Source organism: Drosophila simulans, chromosome 3R (assembly GCF_016746395.2).
Source record: "Drosophila simulans strain w501 chromosome 3R, Prin_Dsim_3.1, whole genome shotgun sequence".
Classification (NCBI taxonomy): domain Eukaryota; kingdom Metazoa; phylum Arthropoda; class Insecta; order Diptera; family Drosophilidae; genus Drosophila; species Drosophila simulans.
In genome coordinates, this window is record NC_052523.2 from 17,639,682 (window position 1) to 17,662,011 (window position 22,330).

At 43.4% G+C, this 22,330-nt stretch overlaps 1 protein-coding gene across 5 annotated transcripts in view; it reads left to right on the forward strand.

Moving 5' to 3' along the window:
* The window catches only part of LOC6728934 (kin of IRRE-like protein 1), a 70,966-nt gene that overhangs the window by 44,093 nt on the left and 4,543 nt on the right, over positions 1 to 22,330 (forward strand). For 4 of the 5 annotated variants that reach the window (XM_016177203.3, XM_016177202.3, XM_016177205.3 and 1 more), the window contains exons 13-14: positions 1,139 to 1,172; positions 2,373 to 2,598. In XM_016177203.3, coding sequence (XP_016035611.1) covers positions 1,139 to 1,172; positions 2,373 to 2,598 — 260 coding nt within the window. Of the gene's footprint in view, positions 1 to 1,138; positions 1,173 to 2,372; positions 2,599 to 11,796; positions 12,924 to 22,330 lie in introns of those variants that run through there. The other variant, XM_016177204.3, reaches the window with a different exon arrangement.

The window sequence follows — 22,330 nt, forward strand, 5'->3', positions numbered from 1 at the left end:
CACCCCCATTCTAGCTGGAAACCAGCCCCCCAAGGCCGCTGTCACACTAATTGCAAAAACACAAAAACTTGCCAGCTCACAAAGCATTGAAATGCGAGAAGGACGCGGTCATGGCGGAAAAAATGGCTGCCAGGATGGATGCGTCTCTTTGGCGCTTTGTGTGTGTTGTGTTGGCTCATTTTATTTTATTTTTTATTTTATTTTTTTTTTCTGCTTTTCCCTACACACTGCTTGAAACTCGAAACTCAAATAAATCTCATAAAATATTCATTAGCGTCCAACGCCTGCGGTCAGTCTCCTTTTCCTGTTTCCTCCGCTGAATCCTGCCCCCTGCGCACACAAAAGGGTTAAGGGTTTTCCAGCCGGCTTTTTGTTAGTTGCGCCAACATTTTCATCTCTTCTCCTTCGGCGGAGGAAGATGGCTTAAAGCCAGAGTTCGCTGCCTAATTAGAAATCAAAACGCAGACAAAAAGCGGTGAAACTTTTTACAATTGTAAAACAATTTTCAAAAGGAGCAAGGGCGAAACTTTGCCATTGCTGAAGGACATCCGAGCCGTTCCTGCACACAGTTACCCATCCACATCCTCGTGATCTGTAAACACTTTTCAGGCTGTGTCCCGAGTCCCAGGCACCTAATCGCAATTTCTCAGTTGTCAATCAAGCTGTCAATTTGACTGGCTGACTGGCTGACTGACTGCTGCAGCTGCCTTCCAGTTGTCAAATGCCGTTTGACAGATCTCTCAAGTGCGACCCGATACTGTGGCACATATATCTCTGGCCGAGGGAAGGGAGCCTTCACTTCACCCCTTCGTTATCCATCAAAATTTGCGAACACCTCGTTGGGAATTTACACGTCCCTCGCAATCAATAAGTCCTTGGCTCATTTATCACGGCGCTCCAAGGGCACATTTCAAGAATATATTCATATATGTATGTACATATGTACATAGCCCTCTGTCTAGCTGTCTGTTTGCAAATTGCCAGCGGTATTTTCACAGCTAATTTCTACTATTTTGCAGCGGGACACAACCACACCCTTCAAAGAATAATGGGTGGAATTTATATTCCTGAATATTGCACACTCTAATATGAATCTTCCCCTTTCTCTTTCCTTTCTCTTTCCTCTCGCATGGCACAGGTTCCACGGGCTATAAATCATCGGATAAAGACAGGTAAGTTGAAGCGTAATACGTACACACCCACAGACACACACACACACACTCACACACATGTACAGGGTGGGGGCCATAGATAAATGACCATTTTGATATATTTTTATGCAGCCGCATCCTGCACCCAACAGGTGGCGCTGGCGGGCCAATTTATGCGCCCCTACTGGCCGAATAAAGCAACTCGCCCACCAATACAAATGCACACGTACAGCATTGGAACAATGAAAAATGTTTTCCACTGCACGTACGTGTGTGTGTGTGTGAGGGACATAAAATATTATACATTTTTCATATATTCAATATATGCATCGGCGAGCAAACATTTTTGTTTGGCGCAGAACAAAGTAGAAATACCCTCACACATGGTGAGAAAGTGGTTCGCTAAGACTATTATGTAGAATAATTAAGGAAATTTAACTAGTGTAAATTATAATAATTTTATAGCGAAAGTGAAACTTATTTAAACTTTTCTTTCTCAATAATTTTCATTTGGATCATAGGTTGAACAGTTGCCCGCTTAACTCGTTAGAATATAAACATTTGATATAACCCAAAACTCCAGAAGGGTAAATAATATTTTGTTTTCCAATAGAAGCAATTCAAAACAGGGGGCAACCTAGCGCTCATTGTTGCTGCATGCCATGCAGCCCCAGTCCTGAAATATGAGTTATGAGAGGTTATTTGGCCACTCACCGCTAACGTCCTTTGTTCCTCTTGTTTAGGAGTTTAGAATAACTACATATATTCTGTTTATATACACACAAGTTCAAAGTGTACCACTGAACAGATCAATATTAAAAGGAGAACGGAAATGGATTTAGAATTTCCGTATCGAGCACACGCTCCGACCACAATTCCACAAAATTCTTTTTGTAGGCTAAATTTCTGGGCCCATCTCGAGAGTAAATTGATGGTGGCAAGGATGCAAGGGGGCAAGGGGCATATCTAATTTCCTAAGCCCCAAGTAAACAATTGCCTGCGGCGAGGCGAGGCAGCGACAAAAACTAAATAGATATTCAGATATGCGTGAGGGATACAATTTGCCAATCAGCGATGGCAGCCGATGAGCCACCACCCAACCACTTAACCACCACCCACACAATTGTCACTTGGGCAAACAATTTTCGATAACGATTTGCTCCACCCATCTCATTCTCATTCTCATTCTCATCTCTTTTCCTTTTTGTTTGTCGCCCGCAGCGAGAAAGCTGATTTGAAATCACGCTCGGATAGCACGAGTGGCCCTCAAGGTGATTCGATTTACACCACGCCAGCGGGCTTCCATCATCACCAGCAGCAGCAGCAACAACAGCAGCAGCAGCAACAGCAGCAGCACGCAGCAGCAGCAGCAGCCGCTGCCCTACATGCCGCATCCCAGCATCCGCAGCAACAGTACCCGGGACACGGATCACCGGAGGCAATGAAGGTACGCATGGCTGCAATGATATTACAACCGCCCACTAGGGTCTAGCAGGCAATTGATACCACTAGCGAATCCAACGAACAGCTAACGCAACAGCAACAGCAACACGATAACAAAAACAAAAACCAAAACGAAAACGAACACCAAAACGAACTGACGGACCAACACAAAACACCGAACGAACAGCGACTTGATGACAGTAGTGTAAGCCACAACAACAATAACAACCACAAAATCAGTTCCACATCGACTACTGTCCTGACCAATAGCGATAATAACAACACCTCAGAGGTGGCCAAAACCAGCGACAGCAGCAACAGCGAGGGCAGCAGTTCGCTGACTAGCAGCAAGACCAGTAGCAGCAAGCGTGACCTCGAGAACAATATGAACAGGGACATGAAGCCGGCGACGGCGCCCAAGCTGCTCCACCTGAATGTGACGAGTGTGGAGCAGCAGCAGCAGCAGCCGGGTCCAGTGGATCCCTTGCCAGTGGGTCCACTCACGCCCGAGGAAACGCAGGTGCTGCTCCAGAAGCTGAGCATCAACAATCCGTTCTACCGCTTCCGCAAGCAGAGCAACTCCTTGAAGGAGCTGCGGCGCAAGGCGGGCTCGGATGCTCCATCAGTCCGCTCGCGATCCGAAACGGATCTGGGGCAAGTTAGGGGACAGCAGTTATTGCCACACCAGCAGCACAGTGAAGCCAAAGTTGTAGTTGTACTAGATAGTAAGCAGAAGGAAGTAGCCATTAGTAGGCCTAGGAGTAGCGTTAGCCTTAAGACTAGATCCGTAAGCAGTTTAAGCCCCTCCACCAATCAGATGGGAGACAGCTCCACGGTGATCACGAATCCCTTCTCCATTTTCCACGACGATGAGATCCTAACGCTGAGCGTTAATACGCGTCTGAGGAGTGCGGCGAACGCCAGGAGTTCCCGACCCCAGAGGCAGGGTCGCGGCTTGCGAAGACTTTTCGAGTCCAATCGAAGCCAGAATCCCCCCTCCGAGCATCACTATCTGCATGGAGTGCCAGTGCGGCGCTTCGAGCGGCAGGACTTCGACAATGACTCGGGTGATTTGTTGGGCAGGAGGACAAACACCTCGAGTGGCAAGCCCAAGCGATCGAGGGCCATTTTCAAGCAACTTTCCCTAAGAAAACTGCACAACCGCGCCGCCGCTGAGGATCCGCCATCGCTGCCCAAGCTGAAACTGAGCTATCCCAATAGGACGCACAGCATTCAGAGCATGCGGGCTTCGGGCGGTGGCGCCTATGACATACAGCACACCACCGCCTATCATCCAAGACTAAATCACTCCACATCGCCGGTGACCAAGGCGAATTACTTTGAGCGACTGCAGGCCAAGACACGGCAGGGTATCCAGAAAATACGCGACAAGTGCCGGAACTTCAAGACGACCACCGGTGACGGGGGATCCCTTGGTGGTTCAGAATTCAGTGGCTTCCATACCCTGGCCAAGGATGAGAGCTTCCGCTTTATCAGTGATCGGGCGAACATCTCCAGCTACGAATCTCGCTGCAAACAGGCGACCATCTACAAGAGCTACAAATCTGAGATTGATCTCAGCAAGAACCTCCACTATTTGGATGCCTACTTGGAGCAAAACTTCGATCACCAGCTGAGCACCACCAAGCAGTCGGCCCACTCAGTGGGTCGTGTAAGTGGAGCCCAGCGGAAAGCCCTGGCCAAGCAGCATGATCCTGCCCCAGAGACTCCACGCCCTCCCAGGCACAAAAGGAGTCAATCGCAGGCAGCCAACTATGGTGCTAACTACGAGAACCTCGGCACTTTGCCCATTGCGTCCAAGTCGAAGGTAAGAAACACGGCCCTCAACTCGGACTCGATGAGCAGTTCCGACTATGCCTCGGTATTTAGTGGACCCACTACTAACCGGCAGGAACCAGAGGAAGATCCCAAGGACTTTAAACTACGCTACGAGCACCCGGACAAAATGTGCGAATACTACTTTGACAACCTAACGAGCTATGCCCTGGCTTTGGAGGAGAGCGAGGACTTGCTGCTGGCGGAAAGCGCCAAATCAGCAAGATTCTTTTACGACGACGACGAGGAGGATGACGATGACGATGAGGCTGGGCTGGCGGTGGATGGATTGAGTGCCGAGGATGAGGCTGCTGGCGGAAGGCCGGATTACATGGCCCGCGACATACGCATTCGCGTCAAAGTGAACGAATGCGAAGACGCTGATTGGCATCAGCCGGCGAGTGCGACATCCTATAATGAGAATCTGGCCGAAAGCACATTCTACCAGTCCCTCAATCAGCATTTGCAGCGCCAGGAGGTGGGCGATGAAGTGGGGCTGGAGGAACAGAATCTCCTCGTGGGCGAACGGGGAGTTGGCGAGAGCTACCTGGAGCACTTCCAGCGACAGCGGGGCAGAAACTACGACAGGGCCACGAGCTCTGCGCACTATCCGCGGGCCGAGTTCTACGGATTCGGCAGGAGTGCCGGAGAAGGCGGCGAACAGCCGGATGTGGCCAGACAGCGACGGGCGGACCTGATGGAGGCCCACTACGCCCGCAGCTATCAGTCGGGGAGCAGGGCAAAGGGCAGGACAAGAGCCCATGCACTGGAGATGGAGCGACAGCACGCAGCAATCCCGACTGCAGCAGCAACCGCAATGCCAGCTGCAACAGGCAGTGTCATCAATTTGGCGCTGCCGGGACAAAGCAGCGATGTACTCTATGCCACCAGCAGCAAGCAGCAGATAACGATGCCGACGCCAACCGCAGGGCCACAGTTCCATCAGCCAAAGCCAGAGCCAGCGGCATTAGCTGCAGCAGGAGCAGTGGCAGCAACAGCAATAGCAGCAGGAACAGCAACTGCAGCAACACCAGCGGGAGGAGCAACAACATTGGTCGCTGTCAGCTCAGCCGGAAATGCAAACAATCGCTATATGCTGGAGAATTTGCGCAAATACTATGCGAATCAGCAGCAGCACCCGCCCGCCCACTCGGTCAACTCGTCCTCGCTGTCCAACTCCTCCTCGTCGAACTCATCAATGTCCCAGCAGCAGCAGCAGCACCTAAAGCTCAATCTGAACCTGCAACCCACCGCGCCCAAAGTGCAGCAACAACATTTGGGCAACCGCCGAAACTCGAGCACTTCGAACGCCTCCTCGACCGCCGACAACTTCGACACCTTCATAACGTTGCGCAATGCCACGGCAAATACGAGCACGGATTATATGGCCAAACAGCAGCAACATCGACGCGGCACGCAGCAGCAGCAGCAACAGCAGTCCGTGCCACTTACCTCCGCTCTGAACTATTATGGACACGGTGCCACGCCCACACTGAATCCCGCCCTCGCCTACAATGGCAAATTAACGGCCACCGCAATGTTGTCACAAGTAAATTTAAGCCGAGCAACCGTACAGCCGACAGCAGCAGCGACGTCCAGCGTTGCGGCAGCAACAACCGTGCCACTGCTGCTGCCGCATCAGCAACATTCGAGGTCCACGTCCAAGGGAGAGGGATTCATTCTCGAGTACGAGTGTTAGCCCCCAATCGGAATGGAGGGGGAATGGGGACAATTTGTTTCTTTCTCGTTCGCTATTTGTTTGCCTGGCCAAAAATTACAATTACAAATTGGCACATTCGCTTCTACGCTGATTAGGACTCGTGTGTACAGATAAGGAGTATGTAATATATGCAGAGGAAGGGGATTCGGAAAAGGAGCCAATTATTCGTATCATATCAGAGAGAGGGAGATTATAGGGCATAGGGGGATAGTTACTCGTTTGCATAGGAAGATGCTTATCCACTTGATTATGCTAGGAGATAAATTAACGTAAACTACGACAATAATGCAACAATTCAATTACAATTGATAAAGATACGGATAAACGCTAACGCATAGAGCGAAGCGTACATTTATTAGTCACAATCTTAGCGAAGGTCACAAACATTGAAGCAGCATAAATCAAATTTATAGTTAAATCAATTAAACATCCGTGTTAAGCGTTCTCCTAAATGTATGTGTATGTATATCCGTAAAGTGTATATGAACGTAAGCGACCCATACTGTATACTGCATCCTAGAGGAATAACGAATTTTCCAAACGTACTTCAAATTGAACTTTTATCAATCGCCGGCCCAGTTTTTTTGTTCAGTTTTTCATTTTACCAAATCAAACTCGTGCAAAGTTACTACACACGTACCGCAAAGTGGTACATAACTACAATGATATGCATAACTATTTACGCTTATAGTTAAATGAAGGTTCAGATACAAATGCACTTGTTTGTGGAATTGTAAGGGAAAAAACCGAGTACTTCCACTCGATTAAGCGAACCGAAAATAAAAGCATCGAACTATTTTGATAGCCGAAATTGATTTAAAGCGGTAGCCTTTGTGTTATTCGCATTGTAAATACAACTACAACTAGCTATTATCGAGCAAGTCTGGCGAGTGCCATCAGCGATCGCCTTTAATGAGCGCACAGTGCGTATGCGCAATATTTTCTCATTACACGCCCGCCCGAGTGTTTGAGTGTCGGTGTGTTGGTAACCACATAAATATTTGTACAGCGGCCGAAAAATGAAACTCACGCACACGCACACGCTGGAGAGTCACAAACATGACGATTGCTTTGGGACGACGACGCTCATGCATATATAAAAATTGCAAAGAGCTGGAAGAGGAAAAAACCAACGCGGCGTATGTGCAATGTATTTCATTTCCATGCCACAACGCCGTCTGGGGGCCTCCATGCAATTATCTGTGTGCGCGCAATTTATCTCATTTGCGGTTGAGTTATTTCCGACTGCAGCAAATAATACTGCCAGCCGACGGTCCAGATCGCATTGGTCGGCCGCCGTGTGTGCTGCCTTACGTTTTTTGTGCTCCAGGACCCCCTGGCACCCAAAAGTCCCCCAATCTCCATGTCCCCATCGAAGCCCCCGCCTCATATGCCGCAACACACTTTTCCGCTTAATTTACTGGCAGGCGGCAGCTGCCTTCGCTGCATTGTCAGTTGACAACAGCAATTGCTGCATAATGCATGCCCAGGACTCTGTGTAAGTTCTCCTGTCAACGTTTCTGTCCTCTATCCATTCTCCATTCTCCTTTGCCCAGTGCGAATGTGAGTGTGTGTGTGTGTGTGTTTGCGTCCGTGTGGGCCAGGCTTAATGCCTGATGCCGCCTCAATGGCTGTTTGCCCGTTCGCTACAATAATAATTCATTGGCTGCTTTATGGCTGACCATCAACTTATCGGCACAGTGCTCTCCCATCGCATCTGTCGCCCTTCGTGAAACATATAAATTAATAAAAGTCAAATTAAAATTACATACTTTGATGACAGCGTAGGGTTGCGATTGGAATGGAACGGCGCTGGAGATTGAGATGGGAATGAGGATATAGCTACGGCAACATGTATTTCATCATTATCAGCGATCGCTGACATGAACTGCTTGCTCGGCTATAAATAATTCTGTTGGTATATTTGTACTTCGAGTGCATAATTATAAATGTTCGATAGCTTTTACTTCGCCTGAACTCGAAACTTAGTTGTTTAAAGTGCAATCGTAATACAGGGTTTGAGGATATGTTTTATTGAATTGAGTAGGCAAAAGAATTAACCATATCTGATCAGAGAATTTCACCAGCTTGTGTTTCATTTGATGTGGTAATGTGTGTTGCAATAAATTCGAAAGCTAGATTTTAGTTAACCGACTGAGGACCGAACCAAACATTTACTGCTACCAATACAGACACACTCGATTTGAAAACCTGTGTTCAGGACTAGAACTGCCGCCAAGCGTGCATTTTGTACAACTTGAACTTTTTCCACCTTTCTATATATTTCTATATACCTAAACACATATATACTTATAATGCCTAAGCCCTATGTTCGTGTGTTTACGTTTGTTTACGTTTAAGTAATGCAAGAAGATGGAAACCAAAAAATGATACAAAAAATGAGAGGCCCCCGGCCGAGTTTACTTAAGTACGATATATATATATAGCATTTTCTACATCACACACACATATATATATATATATATACCAGTACCTATTGATACATACAGCGTATGTATGTGTAGGTGATCTTGAACGCATTCATTATGTTTTACGTTAACATGCTAATGCTCATTTAGTTTACATTATGTATATGTATGTATAACTTATGTTAATGATGTTACTACTACTACTACAAATACTACTACCAAAATTTATTCGATTCGATTAGTTTTCCTTTTCGATATGAGATTGAGATTCCCGAAGGTGCAACAACTATATTGTAATACTCGAAACAAACAAAAAAAAAAAAAAACAAAAAAAACAAAAAACCAAAATACCAAAAGTACTATACTCTACACCAAGCGGAATGTTTTCCTTGCCCGCCCCTCAAAGAACCATGTAAAGCATTAAATCAAAGCAAATAATCCAGTAATCAGTAATCCAGTACTCCAGTAATGCTGTAATGCTGTAATCCAGTAACCAACTGTCTGTGCTCGATGCATTTTGTGCAACTCAAAACAATTCCAGTTACTCGTACGTTCCCAAACATATTCGGTTCGGTTTGTTTTACTTTTTGTTTACGGTTACGATTTCGGTTTCCATTTCTGTTTTTGTTTCTGTTCCCATTTCCGTTTCCGTTCGTATTTGTATTTGTATCTGTATCTGTATTTGTGTTTGTGTATCCGTCCAACACACTTTTTTATATGACAGTGTTTAGCAACAAGAGTCATGCGATACGAGAAAGCAATGCGAATTCCATAATCAAGTTTTTATTGCCTGCTTTTGGGCGCGCGCGCGTGTCGAAAATATTTACACTTTCATTTTGTCCAACATGCAACGTTAGCTTGTCGTGTGTTTGTCTGCCTGCTTGTTTGATTAACAACCTGCAACATGTTTTGGCCTTATCTTTTCCTGAACACACCCCCTCCACCCGATTCGGTTTTTCATTCTGGCCACTACGTTTCCATTTCATTTTCCGTGTCTTTTTATTTGGCTCTTGTCTTAGCTGGAACGCAGCCAAACTGAGAATGTAACCGCAACGAATGTGAATTGCTATAACCAAATTTTTGTGTGTTTTACCAACTCTCTATATATGTAAATCTCAGTTTCCCTCTCTCTATCTCTGTTTGCCTCCCGCTAAAGCCTTATTCGTGTTGTTTTTATTATGATTTTGACTTGCCTCCTGCCACTCGTGATTATTTTTATTGCTTCAGGTACATACATCAGATTTTACTACTTGTTTACTACTTACGATATACACTTTGAATGTGTGTGTGTGGTGTGCGCACACAAGGATGATGTTATTTCGTTGCTCTCTGCATTTTGAATATCCTGGATGCGTGCCCTTTTGCGTGCGTGTGCGTGTGTCCGTGTCAGTGATTGTGTGTCTGTGTGCTGTGCCAATGGTACTGTGTACCAATTTGATCCGAAAAGTTTTCTTTGCGTTTTAATTAACCACAGAGCAGAGAAAGCTAAGAGACGGATTGAAGTCGGCCAACAGCCCAGAATAAATACCATTATCTGTAGCATACTTCTGCGTTTGTTTACGCTCGCAATGCGAACGAAGGCGAAACAAAACTCATAAATAAAAGGCCCAGACACGCACCACAAGCTGTCAGTGCATAAATCACAAGCAACTTGCAACTTCTGGCCGACAAATGGCCCGAGCCGAAACGAACCGACTCCAGTTGGCCAAAAACTTTTCGCCCATCCGTCTGCTGGGGCAAACATTTCCATGCAATTTGTTAAGCGCAGCGCAATTTGGCCAAATCAACTAAACGTTGCCAGCGCACCATTTAACAATTTTACGCGCCTTTTGCCGAAAGCAAACACTGCAAGTTCGAGTCAAGTTTCAGTTTAGCAAAGCCAATCGGGAGAAGAAAAATCGGCTTTTGAACTTGTGCTAATCGCATAATCCAATTAGATCTTGCCACAACACAGCTGCACTGCAGCTCAACGTGCAACATATTCCTTGAGAGGCACTTACAGAGTTTCAAAAATTTCCCTTGGTTACGCAATGGCAAATTAATGATTGAGTAACTGACTAACGAGTTGGCCAAATCCCACAAATCCACTTCAAGGTTGGCAGGTATTTCAAGCTATCTTTTTGGCCGGCACACACACATGCACACACACCCACACACGCGCGCCAAACAACCGAGAACACCCCAACACAGGCACACGCATGAATGCACTCGAAATGCTCACCTTCACAAATGCAAAAGCACCCATTCACACACCCACGAGCAAATGGTTTGAAGATTCAGCAAGAGTAATCTTAAAATTAAATTATCTGCGAATTTTCCAAGTACCGATTAAATTAGTTCGACAGCTTATGCATTTTTCTCGGAAGTGAGCTTCAATCTTCCCACTCACGAGTATCTTTCTCGCGTAATGCATTCAAACGAATTTTTAAGCAATTATCGCAGTTAATTACAAGCAATTAAGGTCGGAGATGAGCTCTTCGATCCATTCATCCAACCATCCATCCATCCATCCATCCATCCATCCACCGAACACTCGATAGACCGAGTAATTCGCATCGAGGCGCAAACAAATCAGAAAGCAGTGCAAATAATAACAATAATAACACCATTACCACAACGGCAATCATCATAATGCGCAATTTTAATAATTTCATTCCGCTGTCAGTCATAAAATTGGTTTGCATTCACGGACCAGCAATGAATAAATGCGTGTACGCAATTCTCTTTAAAATGTATTCGCAACAGAAATTAATTAAAGTCAAAACGAAAAAATGTTGCGAAAAATCTTTTTATTTAATGAATAAAATTAATAATCACAAGGGAAGAGTACGGAAATCGAGAAAAGAGCAAATGCGACTCGTTTATATTACAATTATCGAATCTTTTCCCAGCACGTTGTTTGAGATACATTTTTTTGTTTGTGCGCAATGCAGTTTCAATTCACGACATTTATTTGCTTGCGTGCGAGGCAAAGAGTAACAATTTGTGTAAAGTATTTAATTTCGTTTATTTGCCAATCCCATTTTTATGGTATGATCCAAGTTTATCATCTGTGTGTAACCAATTTTCGGTTTAATGGCTCTGAGCTTGATTATTTGTTTTGATTTGTGTGTTAAATGTTCATTATATACCACCACACCATTTGTATTTTGTGTGTTATATTTTTATAAACCAATCTAAGCATTAAGAAAACCTACATCTATCCCCTTCCGTTTAGTTGAAGGTCAGAATATACGAAACCGAGCGTTTGCAGACGCCTATTAGAATTCAAATATCGAAGTCGAGCCAAGATCTGGCTGGGTCCGAAGATGAGGACGATTCTTGATCCAAATCGAAACGATTTTCGTTGGGCCCGCAATTAAATGCAATGTATAAATGTATGCACCTTGTATTAATTTATTTTTATGTACAATAAATTTATCTTACATTAATCTTAGTCCTTATTTTAGCAACAATCAATCGACCTTATTTAAATAAAATGAATCTGATTTTTGTAATCTCATTATTTGTTCGTTTTTTATTTACTTATACTAACTAATGCAACACCAAAGTTATACTCACCCCTTGTCGAGTTCAATATCTTGCACCAAGTTCCTTCAATTTTCCTTTACGTTGTTGGGATGGTCGAAAGTAACATTATTCACAGGTCGTATACTTTTCGTGTTAACTGAATAACAATACATAAATACTGATATTTTGAAACCTAGAAGAGAAATTCAAATTGACTGCCAACTAATAAAAGGAGGCAGTTCTGACTTAGCAAAAATAATAATTAGCTTAGACACGTACACTCATCTGAAGCTTAGGTTAATTACCCCTGATACGTATCCCAATCGAAACGCATTAAATAATTCAGTAAGTTATTTCTTTAAATAATGCAGAATCTCCTTGATTTTTAGCGCAGTAGAGAATTGAATTGAATCACGAATTACCGTCCTTGCTGAAAAAGTTAGTTTACTAGCCAATAGTTCTATAATCTTTATTCCCATTTTCCCAAACCAACCAACTTGCATATGTATGTAACTATTTAGTTTTAAATATCCATTGAATTCCCAATTTTCGCTCTAGCTCTGTCTCGTGTTTGTGGCATTTTGTCTATTTTGTTTGTATTTCATTTATAGCAATCTTCATGGAATTGTTTAAGCAAGAAAACTGAAACAAAACGCCGGCAAACAAATATAAAGATTTATACAATAATTATGAATAATGCAGAGCAAGTAATTTATAGAAAATACGAAAAACAAATGAGAAAAAAAGAAACATACCGATGAGGGGAAAGAAAGCATAAGTAACACATTATGAATGAAACAAATTTATAACGAATAAAAACAATTTAATTGCGAATGCGTGTGTGCGTGTTAATATTTATTCATACTCGTATTCACATGTATTCAGTTTTGTGTGCCTTAATACTTTTTGCAGTTGAGTTTCCCATTAATATTGCATTGGGCATTATTATTAATATTGATTTCGTTCATTGTATTTCCACTTTGTCGCTGTGTGTGTGCGTGCGTTAGTATGTGTGTGTGCCATGCCTTGTGCAAACGTTTGGATAATTTCCTCTTTGTATGGATGGATATGGAACAATAAAACATGTTTTTTCCCCCCCATATTTTTTTGAGTTCTGATTTATTCATGAGAGCGCAGAGCTCTCAGTTCTCCCGTCAGCACTCCTGTCCCCCCCTCGTTATGAATTTTTTAATGCTCTGCGCGCAGAATACCACCTACCATCCATCCATTGTTAGTTGATTGAAAGCAATACTTTTTACACACTCAGACGGCAGATTCTTGACCGTCGAGCTTAGTAGATACAAAAATCGGCATCGGTCTTGGAGCCCATCAACTGGCCACGCCCACTTCACGGGACACACACCGCCCACCCAGCCACAAACACCCACTCAATCACACTGACACACTTGGCATATGCTTCAATTTGAATATGAATTTGAATATGACTTTGAATGCGAATCCTTTTTAAGTAATGTCTGTGATTTGTGTTAACCGAACTTAGTACTAACCATTCACCAATTTCCACGTATGAGATTCTTTCAAGCGGTTCCCAAACACCAAGTGAACGGCACCGGAAACAAACGAGGATTTGGCTAGAGAAAGACTTTCCGAATCGAGAACATTATAATCGAAAAGCAATTCTTCCGCGCGTGGAAGCAGTAAAGCAAAAGTCCTGCCGAAGTATAAACCATTTTTTAGTTGAAGCCAAGTCGAAGCTTAAAAAGAACATTCGAAGCTATTTTCATTTAAATGTTTTTTAGTTTTCATTACGTGGACTTGGTGAGCAAACCCCAATCCAGCCAGAAAACCCCCCGTCTTGCTCCTCTCTCTCACTCTCTCTGTCTCTTGTCTCTCTCTCTCTAAATATATATATACATATATATATTATATATACGCATACTTGTAAATTGTTTAATTGATATGAATTGATTGATTGATGACTGACCTTGAATATATATATAAAATCCACCTATACGACATGTATACCTTATATTAATGACTATGAATATTTATGTAAAGGATTACATTTTACTTTCTCTTTTGATGAACTTTCAATGATGTAATAATAAGCGAATGAACTGAATTGAATTTTTACTTTGATATTTATACCTCCAAGCATACACACAGTCACACCCGCAAACACATTTACATACAAATATATCTCTATACGTATATATCCTGCCGGAAGTTGCTGCCGTTCGTTCCTCGTTCGTTCGCTCGCTCGTTCGCTCGCTGATTGATGATTGATGATCGTGGTTTGCCCATTACAATACTACCTATATATACTATATACTCCCCACACACTCTACAAAATTTCAATATTTCGATGAGCTGAGTCATGATTTGTTATGTGGTGCAAGCGGCATACGAACGTTTTATTGGAGTTTTACTTTCAACTCATTTTCGTTACGATACTTGTGTCCAATATATCCACATACACACACACACACATACGATATATATAAATAATTATTAACCAAGACGATGATTTATCCTTCAATCTAGCCACTAGTGTACGCTTCATCCAGTGCATAATGTAATGTTAAACTGAATGTCTTTCTTGTGATAACCAAAGAGATAAGTCCCACAAAAACCGAAACTCTAACTTCATCTAACACGATACAAACCCCAAGTCCCCAAGAAATAGACTGCAGTACACTTGAATACATTCTCAACACGGCATTCCAGACATTTTCCGAACCTTAGCTCCCTGATCATGGCACACACTGCGCATACTTGATATTAACAAATCGCCTAGCTGCACCACCGCTCACTAGCTATCTCTCTCTCTCTCTCTTGCACTGACGCGAAACAGATGCCACTGAAAAACTCATTATAAATTAATTAAGCAAGCAATTAATAATTTCACGTTCAATTTAAGTTTGTAAATGAATTAATGTTTCCCCAACACCCCGCACACCACCAGCACCACAAGAGACAAGAGCAACAAACAGCCCAAACTAGCCACACAACCACCCAAGCCACGCCCCCAGCCCTCCACTTACCCCTCCCCCCGCCCACAACTGTACATTTTTTCAACACTTTTGTTGTCATAGCCTCTAAGCCAAGAATAATTACCCGTGCATTTTAACACTCTTAGCCCCTTAGAGCTTCAGATGTGCACCACCTCGTCCTCGCACCCCCAAAAGTAATTTACATACGGCAACAACCGACTTCGTTTTAGCCTTTTTTTCGTGCTGTTGCCAATTAGTTGGAGAGAGAAAAAGTTTTTAAACTATACGTACATACTTTTTGCGTTTCAGTTAATTGCAATTTCAAATATTTTAGCTAGCAAAAAAAAAACAACAAACATAAATTGACTGAAATTGAATTAAGTATTTCACCTGCAGCCATAAATGGAAATTATAATTTTGTATTATTATCGATTCCATCTCACTCTGTGTCTCTCTATCTGTCTCTGTCTGTCGCCCGTTCGTTGTTGTGCCTTGTTTTAAAGCTGTTTTTCTGCATTGGCCCAGTTCGTTTCGCTTTAATTATCAGTATTTATTATTAGTTTTCAACTTGCATTATGATTTCACCAGATTGTCTCTCTCACAGTTTTTGCACCAATCTTGCACAAATAATACAAACTATATAAAGCTCGCTGCACTCCGCACCGTTTTGATTGAAAATTCTATCTGGTGTTTTTAGAGTATAGGCATAATAGAGATTTTCCAGATGGAAAAGCGCCCTGTGAGCTGCTCTGGCATTTAGCAACGTCTTTCGGTTGCCGAAACAGCGTAAGTACTGATGAAACTGCCAGAAGAATTCCATAAATATCGCATTCTGTTATGCATTCAACTCAAGACAGGGCTTAAGTGGGAAGCGACCTGAATAAGGCCCAATATGATTTATTCCCCTCGATAGTTGACTCTTACGTCATTGCCTTCTTATGGCCTCGTTATGTGTGAGCCTGCCCCATTCAACGGCGCTTTAATGGCTCATTGCATTGACAAACACACGTCTGCAGGACCTAGACACACGGACAAACAGGCGGACGGTCTCGAGTCCGGGAAAGAACACATAATGCTCCGGCATTAATTTTATTATGTCTTCTGCTGGACTTCTTTTGCGTCCTCCCACGACATTTGCCTGCTGCTACTCGAGCGTGGGAGAAGGAGGCAACTCGGAAAATGCCATGGAAAATTATTATCCAATTCAATGGAGACGAGCCAGTACAGTAGTACCCTATAAAGGCAATAAAAAGAAGCCAAAGAGTTTCTTTATATACCAATATATTAAAGTAAATATTAGTCAAAGAACAATTGAAAAACTGCACAAATTTTATATATCTTATAAAAAATAATTTGAAATTTCGCTTTGAGAAACATTTTTATTGTCAAAGAGGTAACGGCAGCTCAATGCTCTCCGGAATTAATAAATTTTATTATTTTTCTGCTCCGTTGTTTCCGTCGGAGAATTCTCGAGCTTTCGCTGCATTTGTCGAGCGGCATGCAGATTTTATTGTATTTCGTTATAAGTTCAATGCTCCATAAATTTCCCAAAATGGATTTATGTTGCACTACCGCCCTATCTGCAGCACTCCCTGCTGCCCCCGAAGTCGTAAATTATTGCGTGTGCATTTCCGCATCGAGTTCATCGAGTCGAGTCGAATGCCCATCGTCTTAAAGAGCTTAATTCAGCCATTTGGCAATGAGTTCTGTCCGAGAATCAGAAAACAATTTGAATTCCACCGGAGATGACGTGGCGCGGCAGGAAAGTTTAATTCTGGGCCACAGGCCACGTGAACAAAACAACTCGGAGACCATAAATTCCTGCAGCTGCTGCACTGCAGCCACTTTTGACACCACCGCCCACAGCCCATCGCCTGCCCTGCAAACTAATGACAAGCCACGCAAAATGAAGAAACAATGCGCGCATAAATTATCCTCAAGGCGGTGCCCGAAATTGCATAGCAATGGCTTGGAAGCGAAAACTAAACGTAGTGGGCAAAAAGAATCTCAACTGACAGGGAAAAGCGTGGGGGGGGGGGGGTTTGTTTTCACAGAGGAAAATGGCTGGTGCAGTGGGATTAAGGAAAACAATGGCGCATCAAATTACAGCTAACAACAAACAGCGAGTCGAACTCGCCTTGGCAGACAACTGCCACGCCCATCGAGCGAACTTTGCATTGTCGTGGTTCGGTTTTTGTTTCAAAGTGCCACACGCCGTATACGCAATTTGCTGCCATGTGTTTGCGATTGTGTGCGAGTGTATGTAAGTGTGAGCGTGAGGGTTTTTCTTGTCTATTGTAATTTGGCGCTATTATTAAAAATCCTTTATGATGCCTGGCAGTGGCAGCAGCAGCAGCAGCAGCAGCAGCCGCCGCCGCTCAGATTTCAGTAAACGCATTCTGTGCGCTCTAATTGCGCCATTAAAAGATGACAAACAAAATCCCCCGGTCTCCAGAGACTACAGATTATTCCATACTTCTCTACCCCTCCCGACAATTTCTGGAGTCTGGAATCTCTGGCTGCGCCGCAAATTCCGGTTCGAGCCATAGTCCATAGTCCTTGCAGGGCTTCCAAGACAAAGGCGACGAACAACGGCGAAGGCAAAAGGCATTTAATATGCTTTTTATGCGTTGCCGTAGCTTCTCTACTCCTTGCCACAATTTTTTTTTTCGGCACTTTAGCACGGATGTCATAAATGGCATGCTCCATGGAAAAGTAAAGTTTCCGCCGGCTGTACCACTATAAATGTAATTTATGTGTGCGTGTACGGCTCTGCGTTTGCAGGTGCATTTTATTTTTTAATATGCTTCGAGCAAACACAACACATGAAATTTGAATTTTACGGGCGCGCCTTCCTTTCTGACGGCTGGCCAAGTAAAATAGTAAATATACACAGCTAGTGGCCGTATAACTAACTCAAACACGGACCCCTTGACTCGACTTTTTCACCTTTCGGCATCATCGCATCTGCACACCTGTGCGTTGATGCTGTGCATGTGTGTGTGTGCTCAAACTGCGCTTAATGTAGTCACTTTGCGACACCACTACTAATGCAACAGACTGCGATTAAATCATAAACGTTGACATGTCTTTTTGACAATTTGAAAGTGGCTTGTTATAGATCCTTCAACGAACCCTATACTTCCTATTAAATAAACTAAATGAAAATAGATTAAATGTTCTGGGCCAAATTAATGGACATCCCAACCAATAAATTGTTTAAAATTGCACCATTAGTCGAAACTGAAAACTCGAAGCACTGAATATAATAATAAACTAGATTACATTATTAACTTGTTTGCCAAAAGGGCTAGAATCATTCAATCCCTTTTAACTTTACTAAAACCGCAACGTTCACCTTCTTTTGGATTTCCCGTCGCGCCCCTTTATGCGGCCTTATTGAAAAATTAAACTTGTAATAAAATTTAATGACTTGGCGGTTTTTAATAAAAAGAGCCAACGCCTTAACCAACAGAAGCGAGAGGAAATGCCCGCAATTTAAGCGCAAATTTGTGTTCATAATCACAATTTTGGTACCTTTTTTTTTTTCTTTGGTTGCCCGTGCGGTAATGACCGCACAGAAAATTTTTGGCTTTTCCTCGACCTCTAACTTGGCGCGGTGCGTGCAATAAAAAGTAACGAGGCTGTTAACATTAAGGCAAACGTTTGCCTTTCACTTTGGTCAAGAAGTCAGACGGAGGCTGAACCAGAAATACCTACAGACAGGAGGGACACTGCCAAGGCTCAGGACTCAGAATTCAGGATTCAGAACGATGGCGATGGCGACTCATCGACGTTAAGTCGGGGCGTTAATATTTAAATTTATATTGCGGCCGGACTCTGGTCACGGCAGTGGCACAGCCCCTTTTGGCCATCAATTCTGCGTTTAATGCCTGCGCAAATATTTGCGCAATCAGCAAACAAAACAAACGCAGGCCAAACCGCCGACTGTCGACTGTTTAAGCAAAGCAATGGACCGTTGCCCAGGACACTGGGATACCGGTATGTACAGAAGATACATACATACTCGCATAAAAGGGGATAGCGGCCAAAGCAGGTTATGGGCGGAAGGAGGGTGATGAGAGCGACATGGCCACAACATGTATTTCCTGTTGACCCGTGTTCGTGTGCGACGTGAAAGCGGAAGTTCCCGCAGGTGCGAAGCGCCCGTTTTTTTTTTTTTTTTCTTTTTTTTGGCAGTCCCGTGCTGTAAATATCTGTGTTAATCATTTAATTAAACTGCGCTCGCCGTGCATATTTTTCGGGCATACATTTCGGTAATTTATGGCGTGATTTGGGTTTCGACAATTACTACTTCAATATGCTATCTTTTATGGGCCATTACTGCGTATTTACAACGCGGCGTATGCGCGATATTTTCGCCGCGCGAATAAAGCGTTGCATACTTTTTTGGGCACCTTATATGCAGCACGACAAATGGCGATTTATTTAAAACTGACAGTCAAAAAAATGCGCATAATTTTAAATTCAATGTGCTAAATTATGCATCGGATTTTTGTGAAACCTAGTAGGTATATAATGTGTCATTAATATTTGAAAATGCAAACTAAATTTGCAATGTTAACTGAGTAACTATAACTAAAAAAATATTAAAAATGCTCGATAAATAGGGTTGCATATATGCAAAATAGCATAATACAAAGCCATTACGCTGTGGAATGAGAAGTATGTGCAATATTATTTGCGTTGCCAACTATTTTGGGCATCTCTTATGCACTACAGCAGCGTGCAATTTTATTTAAATCTGAAATAAGAAAGTGACAGCCCACCCCCACCGAAATTCCGAAAGAAAAGAAAGAAACCCGTAAACATTCTTGCACTTTCGCAGCGCCAGAGCCGTAAAAGTTTTCGGTAAACGCATTTCAAACACTCGCCGAGATAGTTATTACAATGGTGCACAAAGCACAGCAACAACACAGCCGTGCGTGTGGGCGGAAAGGGGGTGGGAAAAGTGGGTGTGGTGGGTGTGGTGGGCGTTGGACAGCTGCAGCTGTGGGGAAAACTTGTATCATTTTCTTCAAATGAAATGCAGAGCGACCATCTTCCCCTTCTCCGAGAACAGCACAAAGTAATATTTACAAAAGAAAATTCGTTTGAATTTACTTTTTTTCTTCGCCATTTGGATTTCGTAGTGTTGTGTATGGCAGATAGAAGCCATTTTTGAAGTGCAGTTAGCATTGATCCGTGTGGAAGTGCACTGAGAAAAAACGCTCAAAAAGAAGAGGTTATTTTTTATAATCTTATTATTATTATTATGTTCAAGAAAATTGTCAGTTTTTATGATTTGAGGCTAAAATACCTAAAATGAAATTTTTCTTAAATTATTATTATTGATGGGTAATTGTGCTGATTTTTCTTGCGTGTAAATTGGAGGATAGTGGGGTCTGAGATTGGTGGGGGCGGATGTAGCCGAGCTTAGCGGAAGCCTGGCTGCAACTGTCGTTGTCGTTGTCCTTGTCGCTGTCACCGCTCTCCCTCTATCTGCATCTCTGGTCCGTCTGTTGGCGGGACCCCCTTTCAACACTGGAAACCAGATTCCTCTCCGGCTGAACTCAACATCCGCCGGACAATTGATGAACGCCTTTGTTGTTGTATGCAGAGTGGATTCCAGTTGAACTCCAGTGCCTGTCGTCGTTCTCGTCCAAGTTTCGAGCAAGTTCAGTTACCATTTGCCGTGTGGAAAACTTTGTGCAGTTGACAACCGGGAGAAGGGGGCAGGGGTGGGGCGGATGCTCAGCCATTTTTTATCCTAAAGGTCCTGCGGATCGTCGCCTGATGTTTTTCGTTTCGTTTCGCGCCAGCAGCAAAAGTGCCGAGTTCAAAGTTTTGTTTACAAAGTTTTCAAATTTTTGTGGCACTGAGTTGAACTTCCGCCGAGCGCACCCATTCCAGTTCTCATTCCCATTCCCAGCCCATTTTCCCATTTCCGGCTGCTGTTGATGATGTTGCCGCCGCTGTTCCGCCGCTCTACGATTTTTCGTGGACTCTTTCTGGGCAGCAGATGGTCTTCGATTCGCAGTCATCCATCATTAGCCACAATTATGTGGCAGGTCTATTAAGTTTCCATCAATTCGCGAGCGTACCAGTAACTAAATGATGCAGAAAATGTTGATGCAATGGCAGCACCAGTCGGGTGTGGCACTCGAGCACTCGACATTCAGACACATCCTGCGGCTCCTTCAAGTCGTCATGGCGCGTAAAATTATGTCAATGCCTGTCAACTTTTCCGCTGAGCCAAGTTGCTCGACAAGTGCACCCTGTAGTGTCTTTGAGAGTGCATTGAGTGAGCGACTGAAAGTTTTCTTTAACCCCCACACCCCTGGCCACTTTTCCACTACCGCTTTCATGTGTGTGTGTTTGTGTGTGTGCGTGCGTGCGTATGTGTGCGTGCGTGCGTATGTGAGTGCGTTATTGACTATGCATAAAGTGCATTTACAGTGCTCCTCAGACAGAAGGAAGCTGCTGGGTCAAAAGAATATAAAAGAACAGTTGCGCTTACTGATGCCGCGGGGCGGAAACTTTTTTAATTTAATGTATAAATTGCCTACCACGCCGCCTCAAACAGAAGTCACGAAAAGTCCTTAAATGCGTCAACTTCGTTTAACTTAACTTAATGCAAACTTTGCGCTCGCCTTTTTCAAATTAGCCTGGTTAATTAGCGTTATATGCATGTGTAACTGTGTGTGGGTGTGCCATCGCTTAACTTGCAGCTAAATTTAATAAGTTTTCGCTCGCCAATTAGCCATTTCCCCCGCTCGCCTGCAACTGCATCCTTGCATCCTAGCATGAAATCCCCAACGAGTTCACCCCCGAAATGCACCTGCAGCAGTATCCCTAATTTAAGTGGAACGTTTTGCACATTTATTGTCTTGAAGCTCACAGGGCGCTGGCCAAGATCTGGATAAGATTGTGCACCTAGATTGTGTAAATATTAATGTAGCCCGCGAATGCACGAATATATTACCTATTTTTATACCTTTCCTAGCACCTGTACGTGAGTCGAGCTTAGCTATATGTACATATATATGAATTACCAACTGAACCGTCCATCGGTTAGTGACCAAGCAAACACAGTTAAGACAAATGTCAACGGACGCACTTCCCGATTCCCCCAAAAAAATACCGAACACCAACACTCACACCACGACACCTACGTATACTCTTCTTAAGCAAAAATATTTAAATACTTATATCATACACAACTTATATGATAAGTGTCTACTCTTTTCCTTTTTCGTCTCTTTTTACGCTCTGACATTTCATTTT